This window comes from Tribolium madens, unplaced genomic scaffold, assembly GCF_015345945.1.
Source record: "Tribolium madens isolate multiple individuals breed KSU strain unplaced genomic scaffold, Tmad_KSU_1.1 Scaffold_96;HRSCAF=242;Tcas5.2_LG5, whole genome shotgun sequence".
NCBI lineage: Eukaryota > Metazoa > Arthropoda > Insecta > Coleoptera > Tenebrionidae > Tribolium > Tribolium madens.
Window position 1 is genome coordinate 5,549,225 of NW_025401068.1, and position 13,412 is coordinate 5,562,636.

Genomic DNA, 13,412 nt, shown 5'->3' on the forward strand with positions numbered 1-13,412 from the left:
ACAGAAATTTTGAAATTTTATTAGGAACGTTTTGCATTTTTCGTATTTTTTTTTCAGTATTACTTAATACTAGGTAATAGGTAATTAAAGATTTGTAATTAAAGTTTTTAAGGACAGAGTGTTATACAAAATGTGTAAATAAATAAAACAATAATATAATAACATGCATTTTTCATTTGTTTTATGTTTGGAGATCTAATTTTTGTATACCAATCATGTCTACCTACTTCACACTAGGTAATTTTTAGAGTTGGTATATCGGCCCCTTAGAGTAGAACTAGTGTAGGTACCTATGTCCAATTTTTATCGAAAATGGTTATAGAATCTATGTGTTTCTTTAAGCAGGCAGCATTTGTTGCATTTGTATATGTTACATTTTATAACTTTTTATTTTATAATTTATTTGCAAAATTTTTTATTTAAAAAGAAAGCTCTGTTGTAAAATTTGCATAATGTGAATTGCTCTAAGAGGACGACATACAAAACCCCTTTCAATTGTGTCAAAACTGTCTAGTCCATCCCTAAAGATTCCCGAATTTCCCACAAGAAAATCCTATAGGGGCTGAGCCACGTGACCGCATCATCCCGTATTGGTCCCTCAGCTCCTCCTTCCACATCAATGGCGTTTCAGCGAACCCCCGGATTGGCCGCCAAAAGCGTCCTTAATTCAGCTCGTTAAATATAAATTGGATAAAGTAATAATGTCAGAAGTCAGTTTGTCCAGAACTGTGTAGCCAATTTGGTTCATTAAGCAATTGCCAATCAAGATTAAGTGATTGTTTTGATTTTCGAGAGTTAATTGGAAAATGGAAGGTGCCCCTTTCGACGAAACATTTGATTACAACAACCAGCCCTTACCAAGTCTCAACTCCACACTGTTGCAGAACAAAAATCAAGAGAATTTGAACGTGCATTCGATACAAGTGATGTTAGGGTTGCAACAGCAACACGACATGTTCGGGAATATGGGGTCGCCGATGGAGTACAAAGGGTCGCCGCAAAAGCTTGACGGGTCGCCCATGCACCAGGAGTTGGGGATGTTCCAAGGGATGGAAGGGAGTGGACAGAAGAGGAAGGAGGAAGTCATGTTGCAGTCGCAGAGCTTGAGCTCGACGGAGATTGGGAATACGACGACGACGCAAAAGAAGAATGAAAAGAAGAAAAGTGATAACAATGGAGTCAAGAAGAAAAAAACTAGGTAGGTTTGCTACATTTTTTCCATCTGTTATTCTCTCTTCCAACAAATTTTAAAACATTTTACAAAATTGTGACAAGTAATTAATAATTTAGAGTTTTTGAAAGCTCAAAAATATAAAACATATAAACATTTCTTTAGAAGTAAAAAAATAAAATCGGAAAAATTTATTGTAGCAAAACAGACAAAAATTTAAAATTGAAAAACTTAACTTTTAAAATCAATAGAAAAAAAACGTATCTATCTATAATTTCTCCAAAACATGTAGACCAAATAACTAAAAATTAAATAAAAAACAGTTACGGAATTAAAATTTCGGGCAGTATTGTCATTTTCATAATGTAAACTCTAAAACAACCTTTACATTAATAACCTCATTTTTTACTCTTGTCATGTTTATGTCATTTTTACCTATTTACTTTTAAAAATAGCGTCACCTACAGAAAAGTTTAATTGTCAAATGTTAGTCATGATGACAGTAAAAGTGGACTTTTTAAAATGACAGAAAAATACTGAACGAAATTTTAATTCCGTAACTGTACAGGGTGCTGCATTTTGGATGTCCGAATAGGGAATCTCCGAAACTAAGAGGTTTAGCCAAAAACGAGTGATACATTCTGAAGCTCATTTTTTGAGAAAATAATATTGCTTAAAACCGCATCTCGCTATCGTCTTTTGTTTTCGACTTATAGACAAAAATTGACATTTTAGCGAAATCTAAACAAATTCATATCTTCGTTATTATAGAAGACACAGATTTGAAATAAAGACATTATACAGGCACTTTTTTACGTAGAATTTAATAATGTAGTTAACAATTTTTTTCAGTTGTTTGTTTAGCCGTAATAAAATAAACTTGTATTTTTTTAAATGGGAATAGATGGCTATGTCATTTTTAAAAAGCTTGTTTTTTTCTTATCTAAAAATATATATTTGTAACAAATTATTATAATATATTTTTAGCAAAAAATTATCTTTGATTTTTGTTCGCAGTTGGCCATGAAAAAATGTTGCATTTTCAACTAAAAGAATTTAAACTATATTATATTCAACCAGTGTCACTAATGAAATAGTTTTCTAAGTACTAAGTAATGAAAAAATGCAAAATAAATCGTAAATCAAATTATTGGCGACTAATAACATTTCTTTGTTTTTAAACAAGCTAACATTACCATTGCAGCTTCTAGTGATACATAGAGTGTTCTAAAAAAAGCCGCTTTAATTCTTCAATAAAATATATTTTATATTACACAAAAATGACGATATGGCTATTCAAATACCCAAATTCCGTCTATGTGAAACGTTATCCTACCTCCATTAGATCATCCAAAAATATGTTTTTTCTAATTGTGTTGACTGTTAACACATTTGTTTTTCCTATTTTTCGATTTTTTAAAAATATGTAATAACACACACACACAAAACTTTTATTGATTATTATTTACACATTTGGAGTGAAATAGTTTTTCCATGGCCAACTATTATTACACAAAATATGTATTTCACTTTTTAAGTATAGTTATAAAAACATATTTTGTTACAAATATATATTTTTTAGATCAGAAAGAAATAAGCTTTTTTAAATTGCCATAGCCGCCTATGATTTCCATTTAAAAAAATACAAGTTTATCTTATTACGGCTAAACTAATAACTGAAAAAAATTGTTAACTACATTATTAAATTCCTCGTAAAAAAGTGCCTGTCTTTATTTCAAATCCGTATCTTCTATAATAACGAAGATATAAATTTTTTTAGTTTTTGCCAAAATGTCAACTTTTGTCTGTAAGTCGAAAACAAAAGACGATAGCGGGATGCGGTTTTAACCAATATTATTTTCTCAAAAAATGAGCCCAGAATGTATCACTCGTTTTTGGCTAAACCTCTTAGTTTCAGAGATTCCCTATTCGGACAACCAAAATGCAGCATCCTGTACATACTTTCAAAAAAATTGGGCAAAAGGGGTAAAGTTTGTTGAAGAAAAAATATACAGGTTTTCAACAGTACATACCGAGGTGGGTATACTACAGAAAATCAGTAAAGAATTTATGCAGTTTTGAAAAACATGACATATAACAGTTCAGGTTGGGAAATGGTCACTTCCTTATCAGTTTTCGAATTCGAAAATGGCCATTTTCCAACTTGAACTTTTAATTAAAATCAAAGTATTCTTGACCTATGACAAAATCTTGGAAAAATTAAATGTAGAAAAAATTAATAGTAAACCGTAGGTTAATAATAACTAACCTAAATTAATGAGATGCAATTATTTTTCTTTAATTGATCCTAGTTTTTCACTGCATTGTTATTTTATTGAAATCAGGAAGAATTTTTTCTCCGATTTTTTTTCATAAGTAGTAAACATAGTGAATAGTCAAAATTTTTATTTAAAAAATTCCGACATGAGAAGAAAAAAAATAAGAAATTAATCTCTATTTGAGCTTTTATGTTGCAATTTGTATTTTGGAATTAATTACAGTTAAGTCCACAATAAGTGTGAATAACGTTTATAAATAATTTCCCCCTATTCTCGGGAGTGTTTTTTTAATTTAGTGATCCCAATTAGTTCCGTGAATCCGTGAATAATAAAATTCCACACATCAACTGCCACCAGTGGCGCAGATGACGCCCCCACGCTACCACCTGTCTAACCTCCTGCTCGTTTCCAGGACCACTTTCACCGCCTTCCAACTCGAGGAACTCGAACGGGCCTTCGAACGCGCCCCTTACCCCGACGTGTTCGCCCGCGAGGAGTTAGCCCTCAAGCTCAGCCTCAGCGAGTCCCGAGTGCAAGTGTGGTTCCAAAACCGTCGCGCCAAATGGCGCAAACGCGAGCCCCCTCGCAAGACCGGCTACATCAGCTCCAACACCCCCAGTTCCACCATCTCCACCAACTTCAACACGACCATCCCCTTCACTCAGACCAACACCCTTAACTCGTCCACCCCCGTGGACACGTGGAGCTACCAGTCGACGTATGACCTCGGGCCGCACCTCAACCTCCTTAACTCGTCCTCCACCCCCTATTCTAACTTCGGCTCGCCCCAAAACGGCTACTCGTACGTTTTGAATTCGCACGATTCGCAGTTGTTTGGCGCGCCGATGCGCGCGCATGAATACACACCGCCTTTGGCCAATCAGAGCCCGCCGTTAGGGCGGGAATATTCCATGCTTCAAAYTCATTCGCCGACGGGTGATAGCGACTCGATTGGCGCTAAAATTGAATATGTGAATCACACGTTGAATACGTCGCCAGAACGGTACGCGAACATGTCGCCGAAGTATGAGCCGAGTTATCACGAAGATGGCCGAATGAAGGAAGTGAAGAATGAACACGGGAATCAGACTTATGTGACCTTACCCCCTTTTCTGAATTAGCCAAAATTGTAAAGAGACGGTTTTTTTAGGGTTTTGTACAGTTTTTTGTTCCTTTTTGAAATTTTGGCTAAGGCAGCTTAGAGTTAAGTACCTCACATGTGTGCCATTTTTATCCAGTTTTAGATATATTCTTTGTAGTATACGTAATATTGCCATTAATGTATAAATCATTGAATTTTTATATTTACAATAAAAATGTCAAACAATTCAATATTTTTTACGGAGAATCCTAACGTCACTGTATGATTGTTTTCACATCATTTTATTGACATATTGTTGATTGTTTCTTTTTCTTCGAACAATACTTGTTACTGTTTTTCTAACAAAAGATTAAATAAAAAACCACAGATTGTATTAAAATGCTTTTAAGGATTATTTAAATTTTTAGAAAAACCTATTTGTTTTGATGAAATGGAAAATCCGGTACAAATAGCACAGAAATCCCAAACAAAAAAAGTGGTGATGAAATAAAATCAATAAATTACTTGCTTCCAAAACTCTTTTATTTTTTTTATTACACATTCAGTCAAATTCAAAAAAGTGATCGTCAATGTCACATTTTGGCATATAATTTATTATTCATACTTAAATTTAGACAAATACATTTTTTGGCATCAAGTTTGGTTATTTGTCATCGAATCAATTTTGTTGTGAAAATGTAAATTATTTATTATTTATTTATTAATTTTTGAAATGACATTGACGACCACTTTTTGACTGTATAAACGTTTTCAAAAATAGGTATCACTTTGTTCAACTCATTTGTAAAATCCTTCTTCGCTTTCTGAACATATCTATACCATTTCTGGTAAAAATAAATAAAATAAAGACCGAAGATATAAAACAGTCATGGATAATAAAAGTTTTTACACATGTGCTACAAATTATTTATTAAATACGAATATTAAAGAAGTTTATAACAATATTTAAGAAAAAAAATTGTAATTGTTGTTTGTTTTTTCTAATATAGCATTTTTATCTTATCAATGGCACTTTCCAATTGTACAAGGGCTTCTAAAAAAGACATCGTGGTTAGATGTGAAAGCACCCAATAACAAAAAATTTCATCTGTAGAGAATCCTCAATTTTTTCTGCAAAAGTTTTGCTTTTTCTTTTAACTTGGCTCCACTTATGGGCACATTGGATTCACTTTAAACCAGTTAAGAACGGCTTTATCTAATTTATCATTTTTACAGTATGTAACTTGTTCATTTTTGACGAAAATTCACAGTTGAACTCGTAATCTTGTCCCTGTTCTTTAAAAATGTTGCCAATGTAGAACTGGCTAAATTTTTCTGTTTGCAGATTACAGCTTGTTCTTTACCACTTTCGAACTCTTTTATTATTGATGATAAAAAGGTTTTTCTTTTTGAAGACAGGACAAAGTGTTCTCTGCTTGATAAGTTATTCAAGACAGAGAAAGTCAGAAAAATAAGACTATTAGCACGCAATAACATTTCCAAAAAATTTCTAGTACACAATACGTAATGGAAACTTGCAGGATTTTTATTTCTTTTAGGGACTCTCGTTATAACCGATCTGTTTCCAAAAATTCTCAAAATTTGTCGCTATAACCGATCTTGAACAAAATAAAAGTTTTGTTATGTCCACCTTAATTCCAGAAAAATACTCGCTATAGAGGGAGAATTTTACATCGAGTAGTATAAAAAACGGCAAGGAACCAGACGATTTACTCGTTATAGCCGATTTTTCGTTATAACCGGGACTCGTTATAGAGGAGTTCCAATGTATTTTAAAATTACAAATCAATTTAAAAAACAAGTCTCACTAAACAGGCCAGAAATCCCAAAAATATGCAAATTTTCTTTGAATCTAAATCATTGATAAGTTAAAAATTCCCAGATGGTGGGAAACGCACATCTAGTTTTGTATGCTTTGATAGATTTGCACAGTGTTGAAATGATTGTAGACAAACACAAGCATGTTTTGTTGTGATTCATCATGCGTCTCAATATAAACCTGTTCAGGTGTATTCACTCACTGTCAGTTTGCAATAACAATTTGCTGTGAGCGGTGTGTTTAGTCACTTTGGAAAATATCGTCGTACTGCCAACAAATCCAAACCAAATGGTAAGATTGATAATCATTTAAACTGTAAAATTTTGCTGAGTTGGTAAATGCAATCAAGTAAACAATAGAGCGTAAAATGAGGCCAGAATATTTAATTATTGAAACGTGGCTATTATTTTGGAAAAAAGCTTTCCCGTGATGTACAAACAAATTAATGATGTCATAGCTTGAATTTCCTTGTGTTTGAGAATCCAATTAACTGTTTCTGTAATTAACAAGTTGTCATAATTTAATTCCAATTTTTAAAAAATTCCACTCTATTTTGCGCCAAATTAAATGAATAAAAAGTATTCAGTGAGCATCCGCTTTGCAATTTATCGGCTAATCTCCTGCAACATCCGTTTAATTATTTCTATGAACGAAAAACAAAAAAATAATCTAGAACGACTAATTCCCAAATTTGCTTTCACAATTGTTTCACACCTACATGAAAGAAAGTTTGTGAAAAAGCAGGACCGGACCCAAAATCCCAGTTACATAAGCCCACAAACATCCAAAGGTCAATGTCGATAAAACCTGACCTGTAAACAGGACGCCTATCATCCCGGGTCACCAGTGGCGTTTCACGATTTTCCCGGAATTACCAAACCTTGACATACCTGTGCCAGGTTTTTCCCGTAATAAGAGTGCAGACACGCCAATTGTTAAGGCCCCACGTCACTGGTAATTCAGAGACGAGTCGAGAAAGTGTTTTCATTGTAGGTCATACTTGAACTTTCTCCGTTGGCCCAGTGTTGCTCGAGTCGTGTTTGAAAACAGTTCTGTTCTAGCAAACATGAAGATAACCTTTGCGTCGTTCCTCCTCGTTGTGCTTTTAAAACACTCGAATCAACAATGTTTATCACAAAATGATAACGGAGTCCTCAACCCCCTCGGAAGGGAGAGACTCTACACCGGCCAGCAGGAGTTCTCTCTGGCCCTTTTACAAGCCATCAATCAATTGATGCCCCATGAGAACCTCTTCTTTTCGCCCTACTCCACCTACCATGCCCTTCTCATCGCCTATTTCCTCGCAGGAGGGCAAACCGAGAGCTATCTCAAGAAAATCCTCAGACTTGAGCCTTCACAGGTAACTAAATCGCTGATTTGAAAGCCGATTCATGTTCCAATTGTAGAATAAACCAGATTTTTATCAAGCGTATAAACTGGATAAGCTACAAACACTCAGAGCTAATCTAAACAGCTCACACCAGTTTACAAACGCTAATAAAATTTATGTAGCGGATCAGATTGATGTAAGGTCGTGTATCGAATCATTGTTTAAAGATGAATTGGAAAAAATTTCGTTTAAAAATGATCCCGAAGCGGCGAAGAACTTGATAAATGCGTGGGTGGAAGAACATACGCATAAGATGATTAAAGATTTGCTACCACCGGGGAGTATTGATCAAAGCAGTACTTTGGTTTTGGTCAATGCGGCTTATTTTAAGGGCACATGGGAAAATAAATTTAATCCTAACGAAACAAGACCCGAAATTTTTTATGTTAGCCCTTCAAAGCAAATCATGGTCGATATGATGCACATTGAGGGGACCTTCAACCACGGTGAGTACTCCTGAACTAGAACCAAAAAAGATGAAATATTGTGCCACTTTTTTATTGATTCTAGATTCTAGTAATTCTGTCATTTTGATATTTTATTTATTGTTAAAACAAGATATCTCAAAACTAAGTCAATTTCAGTTACTTAAATCACTTTCAATAAAATTGTTAAAAATAAGCTATGAGATTTTTTGATGAAATTGTTTTTTTTTCCAATTTTATGGGAGAAATAAATTAATTGAACAAAACATTTTTCCTAGTAAGGTCACATATTAATTTAGTGTAATATACATAACTTCATAATTTTAGAAAGAAGTATTTTGATGATGGGTGGGAATCTCTGGTGTGTAGATGATTATTAGCATAAAAGTAATATTAATTTAAAGAAAAAATACTTTATAGAAATTCATTGTTAAAAGGTTTTATAAAAGGTTGTAGTTTAGTTCTTAAATTTCAACAATTTGTAATGTTTTAATTATTCTTTTCTATTAAAATTCAATCTGGCTGGGTAAAATGAAATGAAAAAAATTACTAAAATTACTTATTATTATTTCAGAGGTTTCTTTTTAAAATTTTTTAATCAAATTTGCAATAAAATAGTATACAACACCACTAGAGAAAATTGCTATTATTCCTTTGGTGCTTCACTCTCTGGCTGTAGACGACATCTCAGCAATAATCGTGCATTTCTCTCCTTTTATGTATAATATACTATTATCCCAGCATTTTATCAATTTTGGTATTATTTAGGCTAATTTCTTTTTAACAATTTCTGTATTTAATAAAATTTCTGATCCAATATTAGTATGGGAAAAAATTTTGAAGACAACACAAGTTTTATAGTTTAAAACTTTTATTGTCTTAATAGCTATATTATTATTTCAGAAGTTTCTTTTTAAAATAATAAAATTCATTTATTCTTCGACACTGTCAAAATTTATGGTTTTTCTCCCGTGTAAGAAAGTTTTGACAACTGTTTGGCATTTCTCAATACGAAACGTCAAATTATTTTTAACAGATTTAAAGCACGTTTAAGCCTTGTTGAGTCTAATTCGAACAATAAAATGTTGTATTCAACTCGTTTGAGTGTAAATCGGACGCTTTATTCCACCTCGTGGATGGTAAACCACTCGTTACACTCGTGGTTTAAAAATCCATTCGGTCAAATAAACCGATTTACACTCACACTCGTCGAATAAATAACTATTAATTACTTTGAAAATGCAAATTAAAAATTAAAACATAAAAACCACAAAATATTACGAAAAAACATTCATTTTTTAACGGGAAACAGTATTTTTTCCAATAAGTGTTTTTTTTTTTTTGTAAGTTTTTATCATAGCATTTGTAATATATTTTAGAGAAATATTCTGGTAATTGAAATTTCTTTAACTTACTGTAAAAAAACTCAGAAACAGAAGATATGAAAATTAACAAGTCTCACATTATCAGAATTTCAAAGTCACAAGACATTTTAATCAGAAATTTTATTGTGCGCATGGTAGATATTTTTAAAAACGTGAGAATTTTCAAAAGGAAATTATCAGGATTTTTTTGTTAATTCAAACTTTTTAACCCAATATGTCTATAGTTTAGTGGAAGGAAACCCTAAACGCGTGTGTTGCAGACGTTTCCGAGAGTCTGGAGGCTCATATTTTGGAAATGCCGTACAAAGGCAGCGACATCAGCATGTACATCCTTTTGCCCCCTTTTACCAAAGAAGACGCCATCGACAAAACCCTCAAAAAACTGACTTTAGAAAAGTTCAAAAGCATCGTCAATAGCAGTAGTTTGACGTCAAAGACTGTCCAAGTGTCCTTCCCCAAGTTTTCCCTCGAACACACCGTCGAGTTAGTTCCGGTAAGTTGGCTTTGAAGCCTTCGTCCTCGCTTACTGTACTAACATTTAGATTCTTGAATCGTTGGGTGTGGGCAATCTCTTCAAAAAAGATGCAGATTTCTCAAAACTCTCCTCTAACCCCGAAGTCTCGGTGGGTCGAGGCATCCACAAAGCAAGAATCGTTATAAACGAACAAGGGGCTCACGCCGCCGCCGCCACCGCTTTCTTCACTTGGCGCATGATGGGCGACGACGATGACAACCCCATCGAATTCAAATGCAACCGCCCTTTCGTCTTTCTTATTTACAACAAAATCACGCACACTATTCTCTTCACGGGAGTGTTTAATAAACCCGAATAGCACTTTACTAATACCTTGTATTTCTGTATATAGTCGCAATAAAGCTTTACGTAATTGTTTAACGGTTTTTGGGGGTTATTTTAGGTGTTAGAAAAAATGGGGGTTGGAGATTTGTTCCAAAACGGAGTCGATTTCACCACACTCACGAAGAGTAAAGTTGAGCTCGGCAACGCTTTGCACAAGGCGAGGATCGAGTGCAATGAGGAGGGCACCAAAGCTGCCGCCGCCACTGTACTCTTCAGTTTCAGGTCGAGCAGACCGGCCGAACCGGCACAGTTCCACTGCAATCATCCTTTTATTTATGTTATTTATGATAAAGTCGCTAAAGCTGTTTTGTTCACCGGGGTCTTCAGGAGACCCGTTTAAGACTTTGTTTTGTTTTTGTGATTGTTATTATTTATTGTCTAAACACTGTTCTTATTTTAATATTCATTTCGGGACGCAATATTTCAAATAAAGACTTTCTAACATTTAAATCGATTATTTTTAATATGTATCATAAACTTAATTTAATGACAATGTGCCCATTTAGGACGGAGCAAATCAGCTAATTAACAAATTTGCATGTATTTATTACGAAATTTTTCGCAATTTGAATAATTAATTGCACCATTCAATTCTAATTGTGAGAATGCGTCAGAGATTTTGACGTCAAAAAAAATTAAATGAATATCAAAATTGATCTACTGTATTTTAAACTTTATAGTTTGCATCTGAAAAATGCTTCATTGCAGCATTTTTTTTTTTTTGAAAGAATAAATCAAAGGATTACTTTGTTAACATTAATATAATCATTTTATTTAATAGTTTATATAATACAACTATATTATTGAACTACTAGTAAGAGCTGTCTGACAAGAGACTATAATTTCAGTACTGAATTTAGTACTGAAAAAATTGCGCGCGCAAATTTACTTAATTTGAATGCAAGAAAATTCTTGGATGAGAGCTTGCTAAAACTGCGCACTAAAAATGCGTGTTTGGTCGGCGAAGAAAGCACTTTGTTTTGTATGTTTGAAACCGTTTCTTCAAATCATTTTTTTTGAAACTTGGATTTGCAGGTATTTAAATTTAATTTAATAATCCTCTGCCCTCCAATCTTCTGTTTATCTATTTTCTTACCCAAATATGTCGCTTTTTTGTTCAGTACTGAAATTAGTCTCGTGTCGACAGCTCTTTAAGGCTCCTTCAGAACATTTTGTTTTTAAGCATTTTGACCTAGTTTTCAAAGGCATGTTTAAAAAAGCAAAATTATATGCGGGCTCCCTCAGTACACAACACTTTTTTATGGAGTCTGTCTTCTTTATAAGGTTTATTAATAAAATCAAATATTTCATGATTTATTAAATTAATTATCAAAAAATAAATAAATAAATAATAATACCTTCATTCCAACAGGTAAATTGTCTATAAAGGAAAGAAGAAAAAGAAGAAGTATAAAGGAAAAGCAAACTATAATAATAATGTAAGCAATAATAATAGTGACAACTAACGAAACGAAGTAGCGAGCATTCCGGGGACTATGCCTATTTATATGTATAATGTTAAAAAAAAATTTTTTTAATAACATTCGGTTTAGTACATCTAGGGTCCATGTCCATTTGATATGTTGTTCAGAGCATTCTCGTCGGACTCATTGGAGCTGGTGGTATAATTGCAATAATAAAACAATATAAAAAGAAAAACTACTGTTACATCATTTTTACTCAGGGTCCAAATTTCCTAGTGCTCATGTGAATTCTCTTCGGTCTTCTCCCGTCGCAAATTTAATTGTGATGCAGACAAAATCACTGATTCGTAATTTTAATTCTCTTTCATTTTGTAATCGTAATGGCTGCCTCGGACTCGGAAAATTATTTATAGGAGGTGCAGAATCTTGTATTGTTATCTTTCTTAGGGACGCTGTAACTGTTTTATAAATTGTTAAAATAATGTTTTCCCCCGCGGAATACTTCGGCACGTGTACTGAAAGGTATTGTTAAACGTTTCTGTTGAAGACGTTAATTATGTTTACAAAAAATTTTTTTTTTTATTATACACTGTGTCAATTTTAAAACTTGCAGTCGGCAATATCTCTCAACTGAAAAAGTTATTGAAAATCACTCAAACCCGTTTTGGGGGTTCCTAGGGGTAATCAAAATGTCATGGTAAGTGACGCACCTCTACCCACTTTTGAATATAATAAAAAAAAATTAAAGTCTTCGTTTTTGAATAATTGGAAAAACGGCTTTACCAAATAGGCTGTTGTATGACATTTTTGAAAAGCGCTTGTTATGAGCTTTCTAACAATGTATTACAAGTAGGGTCGTGCCATTTAAAATTTTCAACTTAAGGTGGCTGTGGCTTCAAGGGTGGGTGGAGGTGCGTCACTTACCATGCCATTTTGATTCGACCTAGAAACCACCACATATTATACTCATATACAGGGTGATTCACGAGGAATAGTGAGCCTGACCAAATTTTCGATGCAACCAACATTACAGTTGTCGCAAAATAACTTGCGAAGAGTAATGGTGGTTGCATCGAGAATTTGGTCAGGCTCATTATTCCTCGTGAATCACCTTGTAGTTATTAATTATTATTATAATAAAAAAAATCAACAACAATATATAAAACATGATAATTAATTTAATAAATTCTTTTTCTTATGAAATATTTCTTTTTCTTAATAAACCTTCTATGTTAAAAAGGACTCTATAAAAAAGTGTGTTGGAATTTTATCATTATTATAGAGGAATCACGATAATAAACCTTTCGCTGAAGTGGCCCAACAAAAACAATAAGGCAAAAAGGGGAATTGTAAGTGTTTTCAAAAGTGAATTTGTTTGACCGACATCGTATTCATATGTGTGCTGAAGTGGTCCAATAAAAAAAACAGGGTGATTCTGGAGGCTTTTTATTATGCTTTAAAATCGGGCGAATGAAAATGTTACTTTTTAAAAACCACCTTACAAATAGGACAGAATTTTTGAAACATTTGCTCTTTAAAAACAGGTAAAACCCTTAAA

At 33.2% G+C, this 13,412-nt stretch overlaps 2 protein-coding genes across 3 annotated transcripts; both read left to right on the forward strand.

The window, feature by feature from the left end:
• Positions 1-725: 725 nt before the first annotated feature.
• LOC123012861 (retinal homeobox protein Rax) lies at positions 726-5,004 on the forward strand. The gene is made up of 2 exons (XM_044411046.1): positions 726-1,198; positions 3,863-5,004. The coding sequence occupies exons 1-2, from the start codon at positions 807-809 to the stop codon at positions 4,569-4,571; spliced, it is 1,101 nt and encodes a 366-aa protein (XP_044266981.1). The 5' UTR covers positions 726-806; the 3' UTR covers positions 4,572-5,004.
• A 1,491-nt stretch (positions 5,005-6,495) lies between these two features.
• On the forward strand, positions 6,496-10,880 carry LOC123013926 (serine protease inhibitor 88Ea-like). 2 transcript variants are annotated; one of them, XM_044412803.1, is made up of 6 exons: positions 6,496-6,662; positions 7,433-7,731; positions 7,778-8,207; positions 9,832-10,064; positions 10,114-10,383; positions 10,489-10,880. In XM_044412803.1, exons 2-6 carry the CDS (start codon positions 7,438-7,440, stop codon positions 10,768-10,770), a joined length of 1,509 nt encoding a protein of 502 aa, XP_044268738.1. In that variant the 5' UTR covers positions 6,496-6,662; positions 7,433-7,437; the 3' UTR covers positions 10,771-10,880. The 2 variants fall into 2 exon arrangements, with proteins under 2 accessions (XP_044268738.1, XP_044268737.1); XM_044412802.1 differs by lacking the exon at positions 10,114-10,383.
• The last annotated feature ends 2,532 nt before the right edge of the window (positions 10,881-13,412 follow it).

Excerpts from the sequence above, each read along its gene's own strand:
- LOC123013926 (XM_044412803.1), top strand. The coding sequence starts at position 7,438 with ATGAAGATAACCTTTGCGTCGTTCCTCCTCGTTGTGCTTTTAAAACAC. Across the intron at positions 8,208-9,831 it reads TGAGGGGACCTTCAACCACG|ACGTTTCCGAGAGTCTGGAG; the intron begins GTGAGTACTCCT and ends CGTGTGTTGCAG. Across the intron at positions 10,065-10,113 it reads ACACCGTCGAGTTAGTTCCG|ATTCTTGAATCGTTGGGTGT; the intron begins GTAAGTTGGCTT and ends ACTAACATTTAG.